The sequence below is a fragment of the Arvicola amphibius genome, chromosome 6, assembly GCF_903992535.2.
Source record: "Arvicola amphibius chromosome 6, mArvAmp1.2, whole genome shotgun sequence".
NCBI lineage: Eukaryota > Metazoa > Chordata > Mammalia > Rodentia > Cricetidae > Arvicola > Arvicola amphibius.
The window spans coordinates 152,964,234-152,978,744 of NC_052052.2; the positions used below are offsets into that span (position 1 = coordinate 152,964,234).

General features: G+C 41.5%; 1 protein-coding gene across 2 annotated transcripts in view; it reads left to right on the plus strand.

Moving 5' to 3' along the window:
- Smad5 (SMAD family member 5) overlaps nt 1-14,180 on the plus strand; it is a 48,140-nt gene extending 33,960 nt beyond the window's left edge. Inside the window, exons 5-7 of one of the 2 annotated variants that reach the window (XM_038333551.1) lie at nt 4,416-4,637; nt 7,391-7,647; nt 9,293-14,180. In XM_038333551.1, coding sequence (XP_038189479.1) covers nt 4,416-4,637; nt 7,391-7,647; nt 9,293-9,436 — 623 coding nt within the window. In that variant the 3' untranslated portion in view covers nt 9,437-14,180. The other variant, XM_038333552.1, reaches the window with a different exon arrangement.
- The last annotated feature ends 331 nt before the right edge of the window (nt 14,181-14,511 follow it).

Sequence of the window (14,511 nt, forward strand, 5' to 3'; positions counted from 1 at the left end):
GTGTGTGCCCTGTTTGTTCACCCGCTCTCCACAGAGGAGCTGCTGTGCTGTCCCCACAGCTCTGCTCTGTCAGCTACAGAAGCACCACCTGGAGGCTGCTGCAGTGCTGCGTGCTGTGCTGTAGATGCTCTCTTGTTATGGTGGGCTGGTTGGTTACAGCGCTCAAATGTTTTATTTCCTTTCTAATTGTTCTTTCTAAAATTGAGAGTGAAAGATTGAAGTCTCGAACAATTAGGATAGACTTACCTATTTCTACCTTCAATTCTTTTGATGATTGCTTCATGTATTTGGGGACTCCTGTCAAAATGTACAATTCAGGAATATTAAATACATTCAGCACTGTGCAGCTGTCATCACTGTCTGTTTCCAGAGCTTGTTTTCCTCCTGAATAAACCCTGTGCCCATTATAAATACCCCCATTTTCCTTGCTCTAACCCCTTGGTCAGTAGCAGTCTACTTCCTATCTGAGTTTTTCTGTTCTGAGTGTCTGCTCTAGGTGGACTCATCTACTGCTTGCATGTCCTTTTGTGTCCTGCATGGCATGTCCAAGGGTTAGCCATGTCACAGTGTATGTTTAAATCTCATTCCTTATTAGGGCTGAATGACATCTGTATAGTTGTTCACCATTTGTCTATTTATGAACACTTGGCTTTATTCTACTTTTGTGGCCATTGCACAGCAGGCTGTTGCTTGAGTCTGAGTGTTACATACATTTGGAGTAGAATTGCTATGTTCTGTGCTAATGATGTTTAACCTTTGGGACCCCCAAACTGCACAGCAGCTGTGTCACTGTGTTCCCAGTGGCACTGCACAAGCTTTTGAGTTTTCCACATCCTCGCCAGCTTGCTTTTCTGTTGTTTGTGATACTGTCCTTGCCCTCCTCGTTATTACAATGGTTGTCCTAATGGCTGTGAAGTGGTGCTGTATATAGAGTGCTTTACTTGACAAGTAAGGAATAGTGTGGTGGTTGTTTGTTTTTCCCGTGATGTTAGCATTGTGCTGGTGCCTTATGTTGTTACAAGTGTTTTACAGATGGTTTACTGACATTTTGGGTGCTACGGAGGTATCTCTGAGTAAAGTCTGGCTGTGCAAGTATAAGGACCTGAGTTCCCATCCTTAGCATTCACATAAAATCCAGGCACATAGCACACCTTGAATCCTAGTGCTCCTACAGGGCAAGAGAAGTGGAAACAGAAGAATCCCAGTAAGTTTGAGAGCCAGGTAGTCTTCCAAACCAAGTAGCAAACAGTAAAGAGCCCCTGCCCCCCAAAGAAGGTGGTGGAAGGCAAAGATTAATCCTTGAGTTGTCATTCACAATTGCACTACTGCATGCAACGAGATAAAGTAAAAAAGATACTATTTACACTTTAAAAAGATCAGTGTGTGTGTTTTGTATCTGTGATATTCACCCACAGCTAACTCTGTACCTAATGGTGCAATATGGGTTTTCCGCTAAACTCAGCAACGGCAGGATAGCACCTCTGCAAGCGCTCCTGGTCTGTTTAGACCTCACTTTGTCTTCAGTGCATCTGTTTGTTTAGGATAATGTCACAGATACTAATGTACTTATGCATTTTCATAAAGTTGCTGGAAAAGAATTCTACTTGACTAATTTAAGCCTGCATTGGTTTACTGTAGACCCATTTCAGAGGTGCTGTCACTGCTGCCTTGGGGATTGTATCTTTCCCAAGTTAAGTATAGAACCATAAGCCCCAGTCTGGTTGTATTTGGAAATGTGGGCTTTCGGGAGGTAATTGGGTCTGAATGAGATCATAAGGATGGAGTCGTTCTAGTGAGGCTAGTGCCCCTATGAGAAGAGGAGCTCCCTTGTTTTCTCTCTGTCCTTGAGCACAAGCCAAGGAAAGACTGCTAGCAAAAAACAGGAGGGTAGCGGTCTCCAAACCAGGAAGTAGCCCCTCATTAAACATGGAAGCTGCTGCCTCCTTGATCCTGGACTCCTTGCCGCCAGGACTGTGAGAAATAGAGTTCTGTTGCTCACCTCTGCCATGATGGTGTTTCCTGGAGCATCTGAAGCCGCTGATACAGAAGTTGGTACCTAGAATGTGGTGCTGTTGTACAGATCCCTAAGAATATGGCTGTGGTTTTGGAACCAGTAGAGTCTGGAGAAAGGGCTTGTGAAGTGACTGATAAAAAGGAGTAAAGAATCTTTGCATTTCCTTAAGAACATACTGATTTTGTGGTTCCTTAATTTTGTGGTTCCCACTGAATGTGGTGGGAATATAGGGCTGAGCCTGATGCTTCTGTACTCAGGCCTAATTGAAAACACTGGAAGATGGAGAAAAGGCCTTCCTTGTAACGAAGTGGCAGCTTGGTTGGATTATGTTGATGTTCACGTGTTTTGGGGAGGGAAGAACTATATAGATGCAAAATCAGTTACTTCACTGAAGAGATTCTTATACCAGTCAAAATATGACTGGTTTCTCCTGATTGCTAATAATAAAATATGAAAAGATTAAAAAGAAAACTCTTAACTTAAAAAATAACTTAAGAGATTTTTCATGCTGTACACATTGTAAATAAGAATGTGTGTTTGGAGAAGAACTAAGGATTTTCTTTACATTTGATAGTGGTATTACTATGGGTGTGGAATATGGACCTGATCAGGTCCCTCTGAACCACGATTAATAAAAGCTCAATTAATAAAAACTCAGGATCAGAAGAAATTGGGTTTCAACCTGAAGATCTGAAAAGCAAAACAGCCACTCACTGATTCTTACCTCAACCTCAGTCTAACATGGCTATCCTGCCTCCTGGAATCTCAGAAGGAGACTGTGTCTCTGAGAGTTGTTTTCTCCCATTTTATAATTCTCTCTAGGGCTGGGATTAAAGGTGTATGCCATTATGGCTACTGAGATTAAAGGTGTGTGTTACCATTATCTGGTCTGTAAGGCTAACCAGTGGGACTGTTCTACTCTCAGATCTTCAGGCAGTCTTTGCCTTTAATCCCAGCACTCAGGAGACAGAGGCAGGTAAATCTCTGTGAGTTTGAGACCAGCCAGGTCTATAAGAGCTAGTTCCAGGACAGGCTCCAAAGCAACACAAAGAAACCTTGTTTTGAAAAACCAAGTGGGGGGAGAGGGGGGAGAGAGGGAGGGAGGGAGGGACAGAGGGAAGGAGGGAGGGAGGGAGAGAGAGAGAGAAAGAGAGAGAGAGAGAGAGAGAGAGAGAGAGAGAGAGAGAAAAAGAAAAAGAAGAAGAAGAAGAAGAAGAAAAGAAGAAGAAGAAGAAGAAGAAGAAGAAGAAGAAGAAGAAGAAGAAGAAGAAGAAGAAGAAGAAGAAGAAGAAGAAGAAGAAAATGCTACTATACTCCTCCTCCATCAGGAACAGAGTTAATTTGACTTGAAGATAGGTGGGTTAGGGGTAAGGAAGACTGTTAGACTTTATAAGGCAGGACTTTTAAGCTCTTTGGTTGTAAGCTAAAAAGAACTGGCCCGGCGGGTGATTGTTTCATCAGGTTGCATGGACCAATGGATGAAGATGCTTAAAGTTCAGCTCTCTACAATGCACAGTTTAGCTGTATTACAGCTGAAGAGGCATTTTTTTCCTTGAGAAATTTTCTTTAGCTTACAGTTTTTCCTGGTGTAAATTAAGTCACTGGGAACTTGGGAGACAAAATTCGTATATGTTTTACATGTGAGACAGAGGTGAAATAGTAATTTTTAGTCCTTCTGATGTGTTGAAACCCTAACTCTCAGTAAATGCTGTTTAGAGATAGGGCCTTTTAAGAGGCAGTTAGGTTTAAATAAATTCCTGAAATTAGGGCCTTCAAAATAGTTACTTTTCCTTACGTATTAGACATGGAGGCCAGGGTGATGGCTCCATGGGTAAACATGCTTGCCTGGGCAAGCCTAGTGACTAGACTTGAGATCCCTGAAACACTGTACAAAGAATGATAGGTGTCTCTGTGATCTCAGCCTTTCTGCAGTGAGACAGGAAGTGGATGCAGCCTGGAGTATGTAACAAAGCAGAGACAAGGAGACCCTGACACACACACACACACACACACACACACACACACAGTATGCCCTGAAGACCTTATAAACACAAAGCAAGAGGACAGGCAGCTCTCTGTTTATGTAACAGGAAGTGAGTCTCTACTAGACAGCATATCTGTTGACACTTTGGCCTCTGAACAAACTGTGAGAAATAATTGTGGTTTTGTTATTGTTGTTTTGCTTTGAATTTAAGCTGTTCAATCTGTGGTGTGTTGTTAGGGCTGTCTGAGCAGACCAAGGTAAGTTGCCTTGGACTCTAAGATAGAAATCTCAGTGAAATTTAAATGAAGTATCTATTTTCTTTGTCATATAATGCTTGGTTAGGCCTAAGGGTAAATAAATATTCATAGAACCTGGTGGTTTAGCTAATCAGTTATTAAACTTCTTTTCTGTTTTCAGATGTTCAGCCTGTTGCCTATGAAGAGCCCAAACACTGGTGTTCAATTGTCTACTATGAACTGAACAACCGTGTAGGGGAAGCTTTCCATGCATCTTCTACTAGTGTGTTAGTAGATGGATTCACAGACCCTTCGAATAACAAAAGTCGATTCTGCTTGGGATTGCTGTCAAATGTGAACCGTAATTCAACCATTGAAAACACAAGGCGGCATATTGGAAAAGGTAATCTTGTATTTCTTTCCATGCCGTTGAAGGAAGTCCTTTTTTTATATTTTTGTACAGTCTGGGTACGATTCATTGCAGAAGGTACTGGAAACATCCAAAAAATCTTAAGGCATGGCTTTTGCCTCAAGTTGCAGGTTTAAAGAATGTTATCAAATAAAATGATGGTAAGAGTGGTCCTGCTCAGTTTCTGTTTGTAGTACTAGAGACCTGAAGTCCTGTTGTCTGCTTCGTCAAATTTCCCTAACAGTTAGTTAGGGTCAGTTAAGTCAGGGCCTAAATAGAAAGTAAGAGACATAGGAATTTACCTTGTTCAGAACAGTGCCCTCAGCTAGACCAATGCTTGGCTCATAAATTACAAAAAAATCTTTGCAGAATATGTACATGTTGTGAAAGATTAGAAATTTAAATTTTTTTGCATTTGGAGTGTTTTCTATTGCACAGTATTGGGGAAGTGGAGTTTGAGATGGAAAATAGAGGGAGACTATCAGTAAACCTGATGCAGTGGAGTTCATGTATATAATATGCCATGGGATGTAGTTGCCATGAAAGCACAGAAGTGTGCATGCTGCAGGAGTGCCATTGTCTCATGTCAGGAGGCTTTGGAAGCACAGAAGTGTGCACACGGCAGGGATGCCAGTGTCTCATGTCAGGAAGCCTCTTCAGTAGAGTGCTTTGCATGTCTCTTGAGCAGCTTTGCTTTTACATCCCTGCTACTCTGCTTCTTTAACATGAGTGTTAGTCAAAGATGGTAACGATGGCAGGGAATCATAACTTTGATAGTCTTTCTTAGAGAAAAGATTCAGAAAATAAGTTGAAGCCAGGTGAAGTGGCTCACACCTGTAATCCCAATACTTGGGACACTAAGCCAAATTGAAGGCCAACCCAGACTGCATAGCAAAACTGTCTTTAGAAAAACAAAACAAAAAACTGTACAAAACAAAAAATAAAACTGAACAGTTTCTCTTGATTTCAGTGTCAACTTGTCCTGACCTTTTTGTGGAAGGTGTCTCTCTTGAGTGTTGTTGACAATTTAAGGGGCATCTCTTTGGCCAATACTAGGATCGGTTTTTCCTTATTTGCCAATATTCCCCTTCTGGAGTCTTTGATCTGCTTCATTTCTGTTTACTCAGAAGCAAACCATAGTTTTCAATACCATATGTTGATATAATACTGTTACTTATATTTGGGCAGAGATTTGCATCTATGGAGATCGAGCTAAAAGGCACTGTGTGTGGTCATGGACAGTAATGGAGACTTGTCCACTGAGGGGTCAGTGTTCTCTTATCACCTAGAATATGACAGTTGCCAGCATGCTGTCCTATCAGTAAGACAAGAGCATGTGCTTCTGAACAACAGACTGTGACACGAATTTTATTTAAAAATAAAGCAAAGTCTCTGATTCCCTTCTGTATGCTGTAAATATGTTTTATTATAATTGGTTAACAAATAAAGCTGTCTCAGTCAATGGCTTAGCCAGGTGGAAAATTTGAACAGAGATAGATAGATAGATAGATAGATAGATAGATAGATAGATAGATAGATAGATAGATAGATAGATAGATGATAGCGAGTAGCCAGAGTCAAGGAGCCGTGTAGCTGCTGAAGAAGGAGAAGGACCTGTCGGAATCTTTCCGGTAAGCCACAGCCTTGTGGCGATACACAGATTAATAGAAATGAGTTAGATTAAGATGTAAGAGCTAGCTAGAAATATGCACAAACCATTGGCCAAACAATTTTGTAATTACAGTTTCTGTGTGATTCTTTGGGTCTGAGTGGCTGGGAAACGAATGAGCGGTCTCCGCCTACAAGCCTCCACAGAAGCACACAAACAGACTGCATAGGAACATATGTGTAACTTAATCTACTGCATAAAATAAGGTTTAAAAGGTTATACACCAAAGTCAGAGCAGTGTCTACTTATGGCTAAGAAAAACTTGAGCTAATTCCTAGATATATTGGAGAAGTATTTGGTAAGTTAGCTTTTTAGCAATATAGGTTAAATTTTACTATTAGAACTTCTTTCTCATAGTATTTTTAAGTATATTTGTAGAAAACTTTAATAAGTTGTATTTTATTATTTTGTGTGTATGTATTTTACTATAGGTATGTCTGTGCACCATATGCATATGGTGCCCTCAGAGGCCAGAGAGGAGGGTCTCCTGGGAGTGGAGTTAAAGGTGGTTTTGAGCCTCTTTGCAGGTGCTGGGAATCCAACATGGGTCGCAGCCAGTACTCTGAACTGCTGAGCCCTTGCTTCAGTTTCATGAAGGGTGGTTGCGGGGGGAGTTAAATGGCTTTTTAAAAGAAAGGGAAATGAGTCTGCCATTTCAAAGCTCTTTCTGTAATCTGAAGTCACATCGTATGTTTGGATTTCTGTGGGTGATGGTTGAAATGCTGTGGTCCTGTTTGTCAGCAAATGATGGAAAACTTCACTAACGTTTATGATGATTGACGTACCAGGCGTTTCTTTCGAAGTACTCATAGAATGAATTTTTAAATAGCATCTTTTCTTTGGTAGAGAAACAAATAATGGTTGGAAAAACAAACGTGGGGCAGACATCTTAATTACCCTGCCAATTGCAGTCCCAAGGATCTTTTAGTTAGGCTGATTATTTTTGGCTACTGAAGGCCATCTAGTGGTGGTTGTTGGCATTTGTTGTGCCTTTCTAGATGCTGTGGTTCCTCCACACTTACTTGTCTGGCTCTCTGCGGTGCTTTGCTCAGCCTCTCTCTGGTTACTTCTCTTTCAGGTGTTCATCTGTACTACGTTGGTGGGGAGGTGTATGCCGAGTGTCTTAGTGACAGCAGCATCTTTGTTCAGAGTAGAAATTGCAACTTCCACCATGGCTTCCACCCCACCACTGTCTGTAAGATTCCCAGCAGCTGCAGCCTCAAGATTTTTAACAATCAGGAATTTGCCCAGCTTCTGGCTCAGTCTGTCAACCATGGGTTTGAGGCCGTGTATGAGCTCACAAAGATGTGCACCATTCGAATGAGTTTTGTCAAGGTGAGTGGTTTGATCTCTACTATGACTTTAGTCATTGTAAACATGTACACATTATTAAAAATTACTAGATGAAACTGATGGCGTAAATCACAAACAATCCCACACCAGTTTGGAATTATGATTAATAGAATGGTTATTTATTTAAAGGGGAAAAAACTTACAGATCACCGTCCCAGACAACAGCCCTCTGCGCAATCAGGAAGGGAGCCTAGTCGTCCGAAGGGGAGCCGGAAGCCAGAGAGCGAGCGGAGGGAAGTGGCCGCATTTTTAAAAAGAGAGACCACGCCCCAATGGGCTGGTATCTCAGCGGCTATTGGCTGAAGGAGCAGAAGGAGCTCCCGCAACATGAAACTAATCACTACTTTTGACTCAGTTTGATACATTGCAAGTGAATTCTCAAATTTAACATTTTAACCATCTGACAGGTTATTTCATTTTATAATATACATAAAATCCTTGATAATTTTGATATTGGGTAAGGATTAAGTTTATAAAATATTTCAGTTAGCAGACTAAATTTTTGGAAAGCATTTAATATTAAAATTGCATTTTGAATGCCTCAGATTCCATGGAAGTGACTCGTGAGATTGAATTATAGTGCTAACTTACTTTACTGTGGCTCAATCCTGTTACAAAGGATTTATAAAACCTATCATTTACTTTTTTGTTGTTGTTTGTTTTGTTTTTAGTCATTTTCAAGACAGGGTTTTTCTGTGTAGCTGTTATGGAACTCACTCTTAGACCAGACTGGCCTTGAACTCAGAGATCTGCCTGTCTGTGCCTCCCAAGTGCTGGGATTAAAGGTGTGTGCCACGCTCACCTGGCAAGAATGACACTGTCATTTACTCTTGTGGCCTGCTGTTACTGAACATTCCAAAGATTGTGTCTCATTAGCAAAATGTTGAGGAAGTTCCATAGTTGGCTCTGCTCCGTCCTGGTGCTGGAGTTAGCCCAGGGAGAGCAGCAGCACAGTGTGTGCAGTCTGTGTGCTTGCTTGTGTTGTTGTTGGGTGTTTCATTTTTTGGCATTTAATCCCAGTCTACTGTTTCCTTGCTGTTTGTCAGTCATATGAATTTACTTTCTCTTCCCTTTTTGAAATATGGTTTTGTCTTTATTCTCCTGTCTCTCTTTATTTCCCCTACTTCCCTGGGACAAGGATCACTATAAACAGAAAGACAGAACTTGATAAATCAAGAAAATAAAAGTAAAAATTTATATATATATATATATATATATATATATATATATGTTTTTATCTGAAAGTTTATCTTAATTTCTCACCTTTAAGAATAATGGCTTAATATGATTATTAGAGGAAATAAAAAACAGACAACAGCAAAAGCCCCCAAGCCCTAAAGACCTTTTTCTGTGAGAGATCATAGTCTATGGCCTTTGTAAAATTAAAAACATTCCGAAATATATTTGTCCCCATGGGTCTATATCAGAATTTCTATTTTTTATTAAAAGTTTATAGCTTTGAATAATGCAGCTATTTTCTTTTAATATCATGTCACATGAATGCTGATTGGTTTTCTGTAGATGTTCAGTTTAAGTATACTGTTTATAGTTAAACTTTTATTGTTAAAGTTGGTATAGACTGTTGACTGTTCAAGAGGGATTTGCTTTGCTGTCTGTTCCTTTTCAGGGCTGGGGAGCAGAGTACCATCGACAGGATGTTACTAGTACTCCATGCTGGATTGAGATTCACCTCCATGGGCCTCTTCAGTGGCTGGATAAAGTCCTTACTCAGATGGGCTCTCCTCTGAACCCCATTTCTTCTGTTTCATAGTGCAGAAATATTCTTTTCAACTATATTTTTACTGGACTTGTTTTAATTTTAGAAGAATTTCCAGTACAGATGCTGTGAGCTGACATGGAAAAACAGATATTATTGCTTATTTTTTCTACATAATTGTGACCAACACATTTGTATTTTGTGATGAATTTACATTTGTTTGTATTCATGTTCATTGTAACTTTCAAAAGTATTGTAAACAATGTAGAGTATTTTGCCCCCGTTGAGAAGTTTGGCATTGATGTTAAACTGGAACATGCTTTTGTTTATTGTCCCAACCAGTTTTTACAAAGCAGTGCACCACATAATGAAGATTTTCCTGGAAGAGGGCATAGAATGTGGAAAGTCCTAGGCGATGAGTTTCTAGTCAGGTCTTTGTCCTGCCACCTTTGAAAAAGCATAGTACATTGTTTTGCAAAGACATGGTAGGAGCTTAAAGGAAACTATTGAATCTCTATTTGAAGGATACTGTGCACTCCTGATGTGTTTGGTGAGAGCAGGGTGGTGGATCTCTAGATGTCATAATTGACATGTAGTATAGCTGGTGTTTGTCAGTGTAATGTGACTCTATGCTATATATCATTTGTAAAACATTTCCTTTTTAAAAATGTCTATTATCTGTCATTTTACTCAAGTTTGTCATAAGTTTTATTGAACAGTTCAGTGTGTACATGGCCTTGTTCAGCTGTATTTGCTGCTTTGGGCCAATGTTTCAAGAACTCTAATTTTAATGTGCATTAACCTTTTCATTTTGCACTTTTATGGGTGACAGTTTTAGTGTAACCTCCGCTAGAACAGTCAGGTGACCTGATCTTAGCTCTTCCCTTGACTTCCTTGGCACTCCTTTGTATCAGCACTGCCATTTAGAGATTCCAGTTGTGCGACATGATGCTTTTCCTAGCTTTTATCTTTTAATCTAATGTATGAAGTTGTTATTCTATAGCTCCAACTAAGGTGCCTGTTAATTCCCTACAATTTTATGGGTGTTATTAATGTTGAAAGATCATATACTTAATACTATTGCTCTTACACCAGACTTTCCATACAAGGACCTATGCAGTGCGACCATCAGGCTCTTTGGGTGGGTCCTGAGGATGAGGCTGCTGGTGTGCTGGTGACCAAGTCATCAGTGGGGGTTGGGATAGCGCATTTGTAACGTCATGTAACAAAGAATGTAGACTTGTCTCTCTCAGCATCAATGCTCTGCCTTTTTCTTCTTTTAGAACCTACCTTGATGCTAGTCTCCAGAACACCATCTTGGATGTCAATGCTCTAAGACACCCATTTAGTTCACTGTGCCTTTGGCCTTAGGGAACAGTCAGATGGACAGTTTCGGCCTGAGAATGAAGACACTACTTTGATAAAGAAAAAAAATGACCTAATTTCCCTATCAGAGCGAGAAGCTTGATTTCCTGGTGCCACTTTATTCTGCTGCTGAAAATGTTATTTTGGTTTGACTTTTTATAATGCCCTTCCTGCCATTACGGGGAAACCAGCTTTGTGGGGGGTGGGGGTGGGGGAGGCATGAGTCCCCTTGTTTTCTGTGTCATTATTTATTGCCTTTCAGAGTGTAGCCATTGGGTGGCTTCATTCCTTCCAAGAAGTACTTTGCTGGGCCTTTAGTAGCTTGAGCCTCCATGGCGCAGTCTTCAGAGCAAGTTTGCAGGTCTCAAGTTGAATGACAGGTACCCGTCAGTGAGCCCTGCTGAAGTCTGGAAGCAAGTGCCTTTAGTTGCTTTGTCGACAGTGAGTTGGTTATGTTGTTTCTCCACAGTCATGTCACAGCCCTCCGGGTTGCAGGGTTCTGTGTGAATGGTAGGACTGAAGCTCTTAGCTGTCCAGAGTTTCATGGAGAAGTCCAAACCTGTTTCCTAAAAGTTGTCAACATCACACCTGTGTCTGTAAATGAAAAGTGCAGTCTGTCTGCCTGCTCCTGTAATGTCGAAGGACATACTTACGTCTGTGGGTAGGAAAAAAAGTGTGCAAAGCAAGTGCACAACTCTGGCCTGAAAGAAGCAGTTCTTGTAAAGAAGCCGTTCAGAAGGGTGTGGCTGCTTGGCATTTGTGAGGAATGCTTGCCGTCAGACCCAGAGCAGCAGCAGTACGTCTCTCTGTGATGAGTCTCCTGCAGCCCGGACTGGCATTGACCGTGCTAACTTGCTGAGGGTGGCCTTGAGCTTCTGATCCTTCTGCATCTACCTCCCAAATGCTGGGATGACAGATAGCCTTTTTGTACCCGTCTCTGTGGAGTTGAGGATCAGACTCAGGACTTCATGCATGCTCAGGCGAGTGCTCTACCAACTGAGTGACATCTTGAGTTCAGTGACCACATTTTTAGTGTGCAAAATATATTAATATATGCCAGATAAAGTGATAGATTTGCAAATAATGAAAATTGCCATCAGTTTGGTGAATTCTGCAAATGGTAGAATCAAATTTTCAGTCATGGAATACAGCAACAAGATGCATCTAGAAAAAAGCATGGCCTGAGGAGGCCATTTGACTGGTCTGTCTCAGGGTAACATGATGGCCTGGTAGTTGTTACCAAACTAAACTTATGGCCTATAGGTAGTAGGCATGCTGTTGGCCGTCCAGAATGACTACTCTGATTTAGAGAAAATTGTAGGAAGAAGTCAGTTTTAAAATCACAAACAAATAGAACAGAATATAAATCTTTTTCTGTGTTGTTTCATGGTTGTTGGCATATAAAAAGTGGTCATAGAAGTATCTGGACTGCTAGTGTGAGACCAGTATTAATATTGCTAGAGACACAGTTCAGCCGGCTACACTAAAATGCAGATAGGGAATGTGCCCGTGTTGATAACGTGTGGGCACCCTTGGGTGTAAATGGCAGTGACATTGTGATAAGAGATGTACTGTCGAAGTGAACACTGGGACTGCCTGCGAGGACCTGCGGAACGTTTCCGATCCTGGCCAGTAGTGCCCTCGTGAGGAGAGACAGCTCCTGAAACCGAGTCGGGGGTGTGGTGTGTGTGTTGCTGAGAGCACCGCGGTGGCTCAGGCCTTTCCCAGTCATTTCCCTGGAGCACTGGATTGTCTTCCTCTTCTCACTTCAAGTTTTGTCTCCTTTTGATTCCTGAAGATGAAATATTCTTAAAAATTACTGGTTTTTAAAAATTTATTTCTTTGGGTTTTTGTTGTTTTGAGACATAGCCTCTCTATATAGCCCTGGCTAACATGGAAATTACTGTGTAGGCTAGCCTCAAACTTGAAGTAATTCTCTTGCCTCTGCAGTTCTGGGGTTACAGGCACATGACCCGGTACAGTGACCTCTGATGGTTTTTAGAGTTCAGCCTCTGGTGATGGTGCGCATTTAGACCTATTATCTTTAAAGTGCTCTGAACCCCTTCTTTGTCTACCAGGTAAATCCTCTGCTGTCTGGGGTCTCAGTAAAAATGTATTTTCTCAGTATACACACAGCTAAATAAGCAGGCAGCTTTTAATGTAGGTGACCTGTGGTTTTAGAAGCGTTTCATGATCTTAGGGGAGGGGATTTTCCTAAGTGGTGGTTTGTAGGGGCCCCAATGCTAAGGAGAATAACCTCTTGAAGGTAATCTCCAGTGCGTGGCTGTTTCCTCACAGCAGTAGGGGTTTCTCCTTTGGAATGTGCCAGTTCTTAGAAATTTTGTTTAATGAGATGCATGTATAGGAAGTGAGCATTGAAGGCATTTGTTCTACACTAACAGTTTTCTGTCTGCTGGATGGACACTTGAACAGTTCTGTAGACTGTTGGGCTGCAGTGGAGTGTGTGCTAATAATGGCCAGCAGTGGTTAGCAGTGTTGGTCTCGGTGGTGGAGCACTTCCCAGCACTGCATCAACCAAACCAAACAGCTCTCAGATGCACCAGTACTGTAACTGAAGTGACCACCCACAACTGGATAGTGTCAGAACCAAGGACAACAGAGTCTTAGTGACATCCTAAAAAGTGAGAATCCGTGTTAAAACACTTAGCTGGTGACTGTTGCTGCTCAGTGATGACCTCGTCCCCTGCCAGGATTCAGTGCTGGAGCACTGGACCTCAGAAGAGGAGTTTGTGTCCTTGTCCAAGTGAAAATCAGCATAAGCAGTTACCATTTAAGGATTTGTTTGAAGTTGCTTTTCTTAAAAATCCCCGAATTTTGTGTGCAGGTGGGACACCTGCTGGCTCCCGCCCCGCTGTGGGTCCTGTTTGTTACTGTGAACTGGTGTTAGCCATAACCGCACTCCAGTTAGGCCAAAGAGTCAGTCCTAAGTTCTTTTGAAAGAAGGTTTTTTAGAGTCGGCTGTCCTCTTCTGATGTCATTGGCAATGCTGCTGCTTTGGCATTCTATGGAGCTAAAGTATGGGGATCGTAAGTAATGATTGTTGGGCCGTGGCACTTTAGCATGCCTGGTTAAAGTTGCAATCTGAGTTTACTTACTTAAATTTAGGTAGGAATATAGTCATGGAAATGAATAGCTTGTGTGTTCCTGCCTTTTCCGAGGAAGACATCTCCCGTGTGGAATGGTGGAGAGCAAGAACCGACGGCTGCACTGTGGTCTGCTTGCCTGCATTGGTCCTGCTTCTCTTCATGTCATAGGAGACGAAACTAGCAGCATGCTTCAACTCCGCTCCTTTTTGATACTTACAAAAATGTATTAGGTTTTACTATATTGTGCTTCTCAAAGCCATAACTATTAAGCAATTTGTTTTGCATATTGTTTGCTAATACTTTATTTTAATAAACCTCAAAATGTGCTTGTGGTGTCTGTTTTTGTTTATTTCCTGGTTCTCTGCCCTAATTCATGATTCATATAGTAGTGTTCTAAGGAGGGCGAGGTATTCGTTGATGCAGAATTCTCAGTGCTGTGGACAGGAGGTGCATAGACCACACATGACCTCTAACCACACAGTGAACTGGGCTTGGAAGGTTGTCCATTTCGTTTGTATGGGAGTTGCTGTCTTGTTCCTTTTTGTGCTTTGCTTTGAAGAACGATTGAGGCCTATTCTGGGGTGTTTTAGTTTAGTCAGTGTGTTCTAGATCTGTCCTCTAAGTGACGGGCTTGCCTAGCAGAGTTGGCTATGTAGT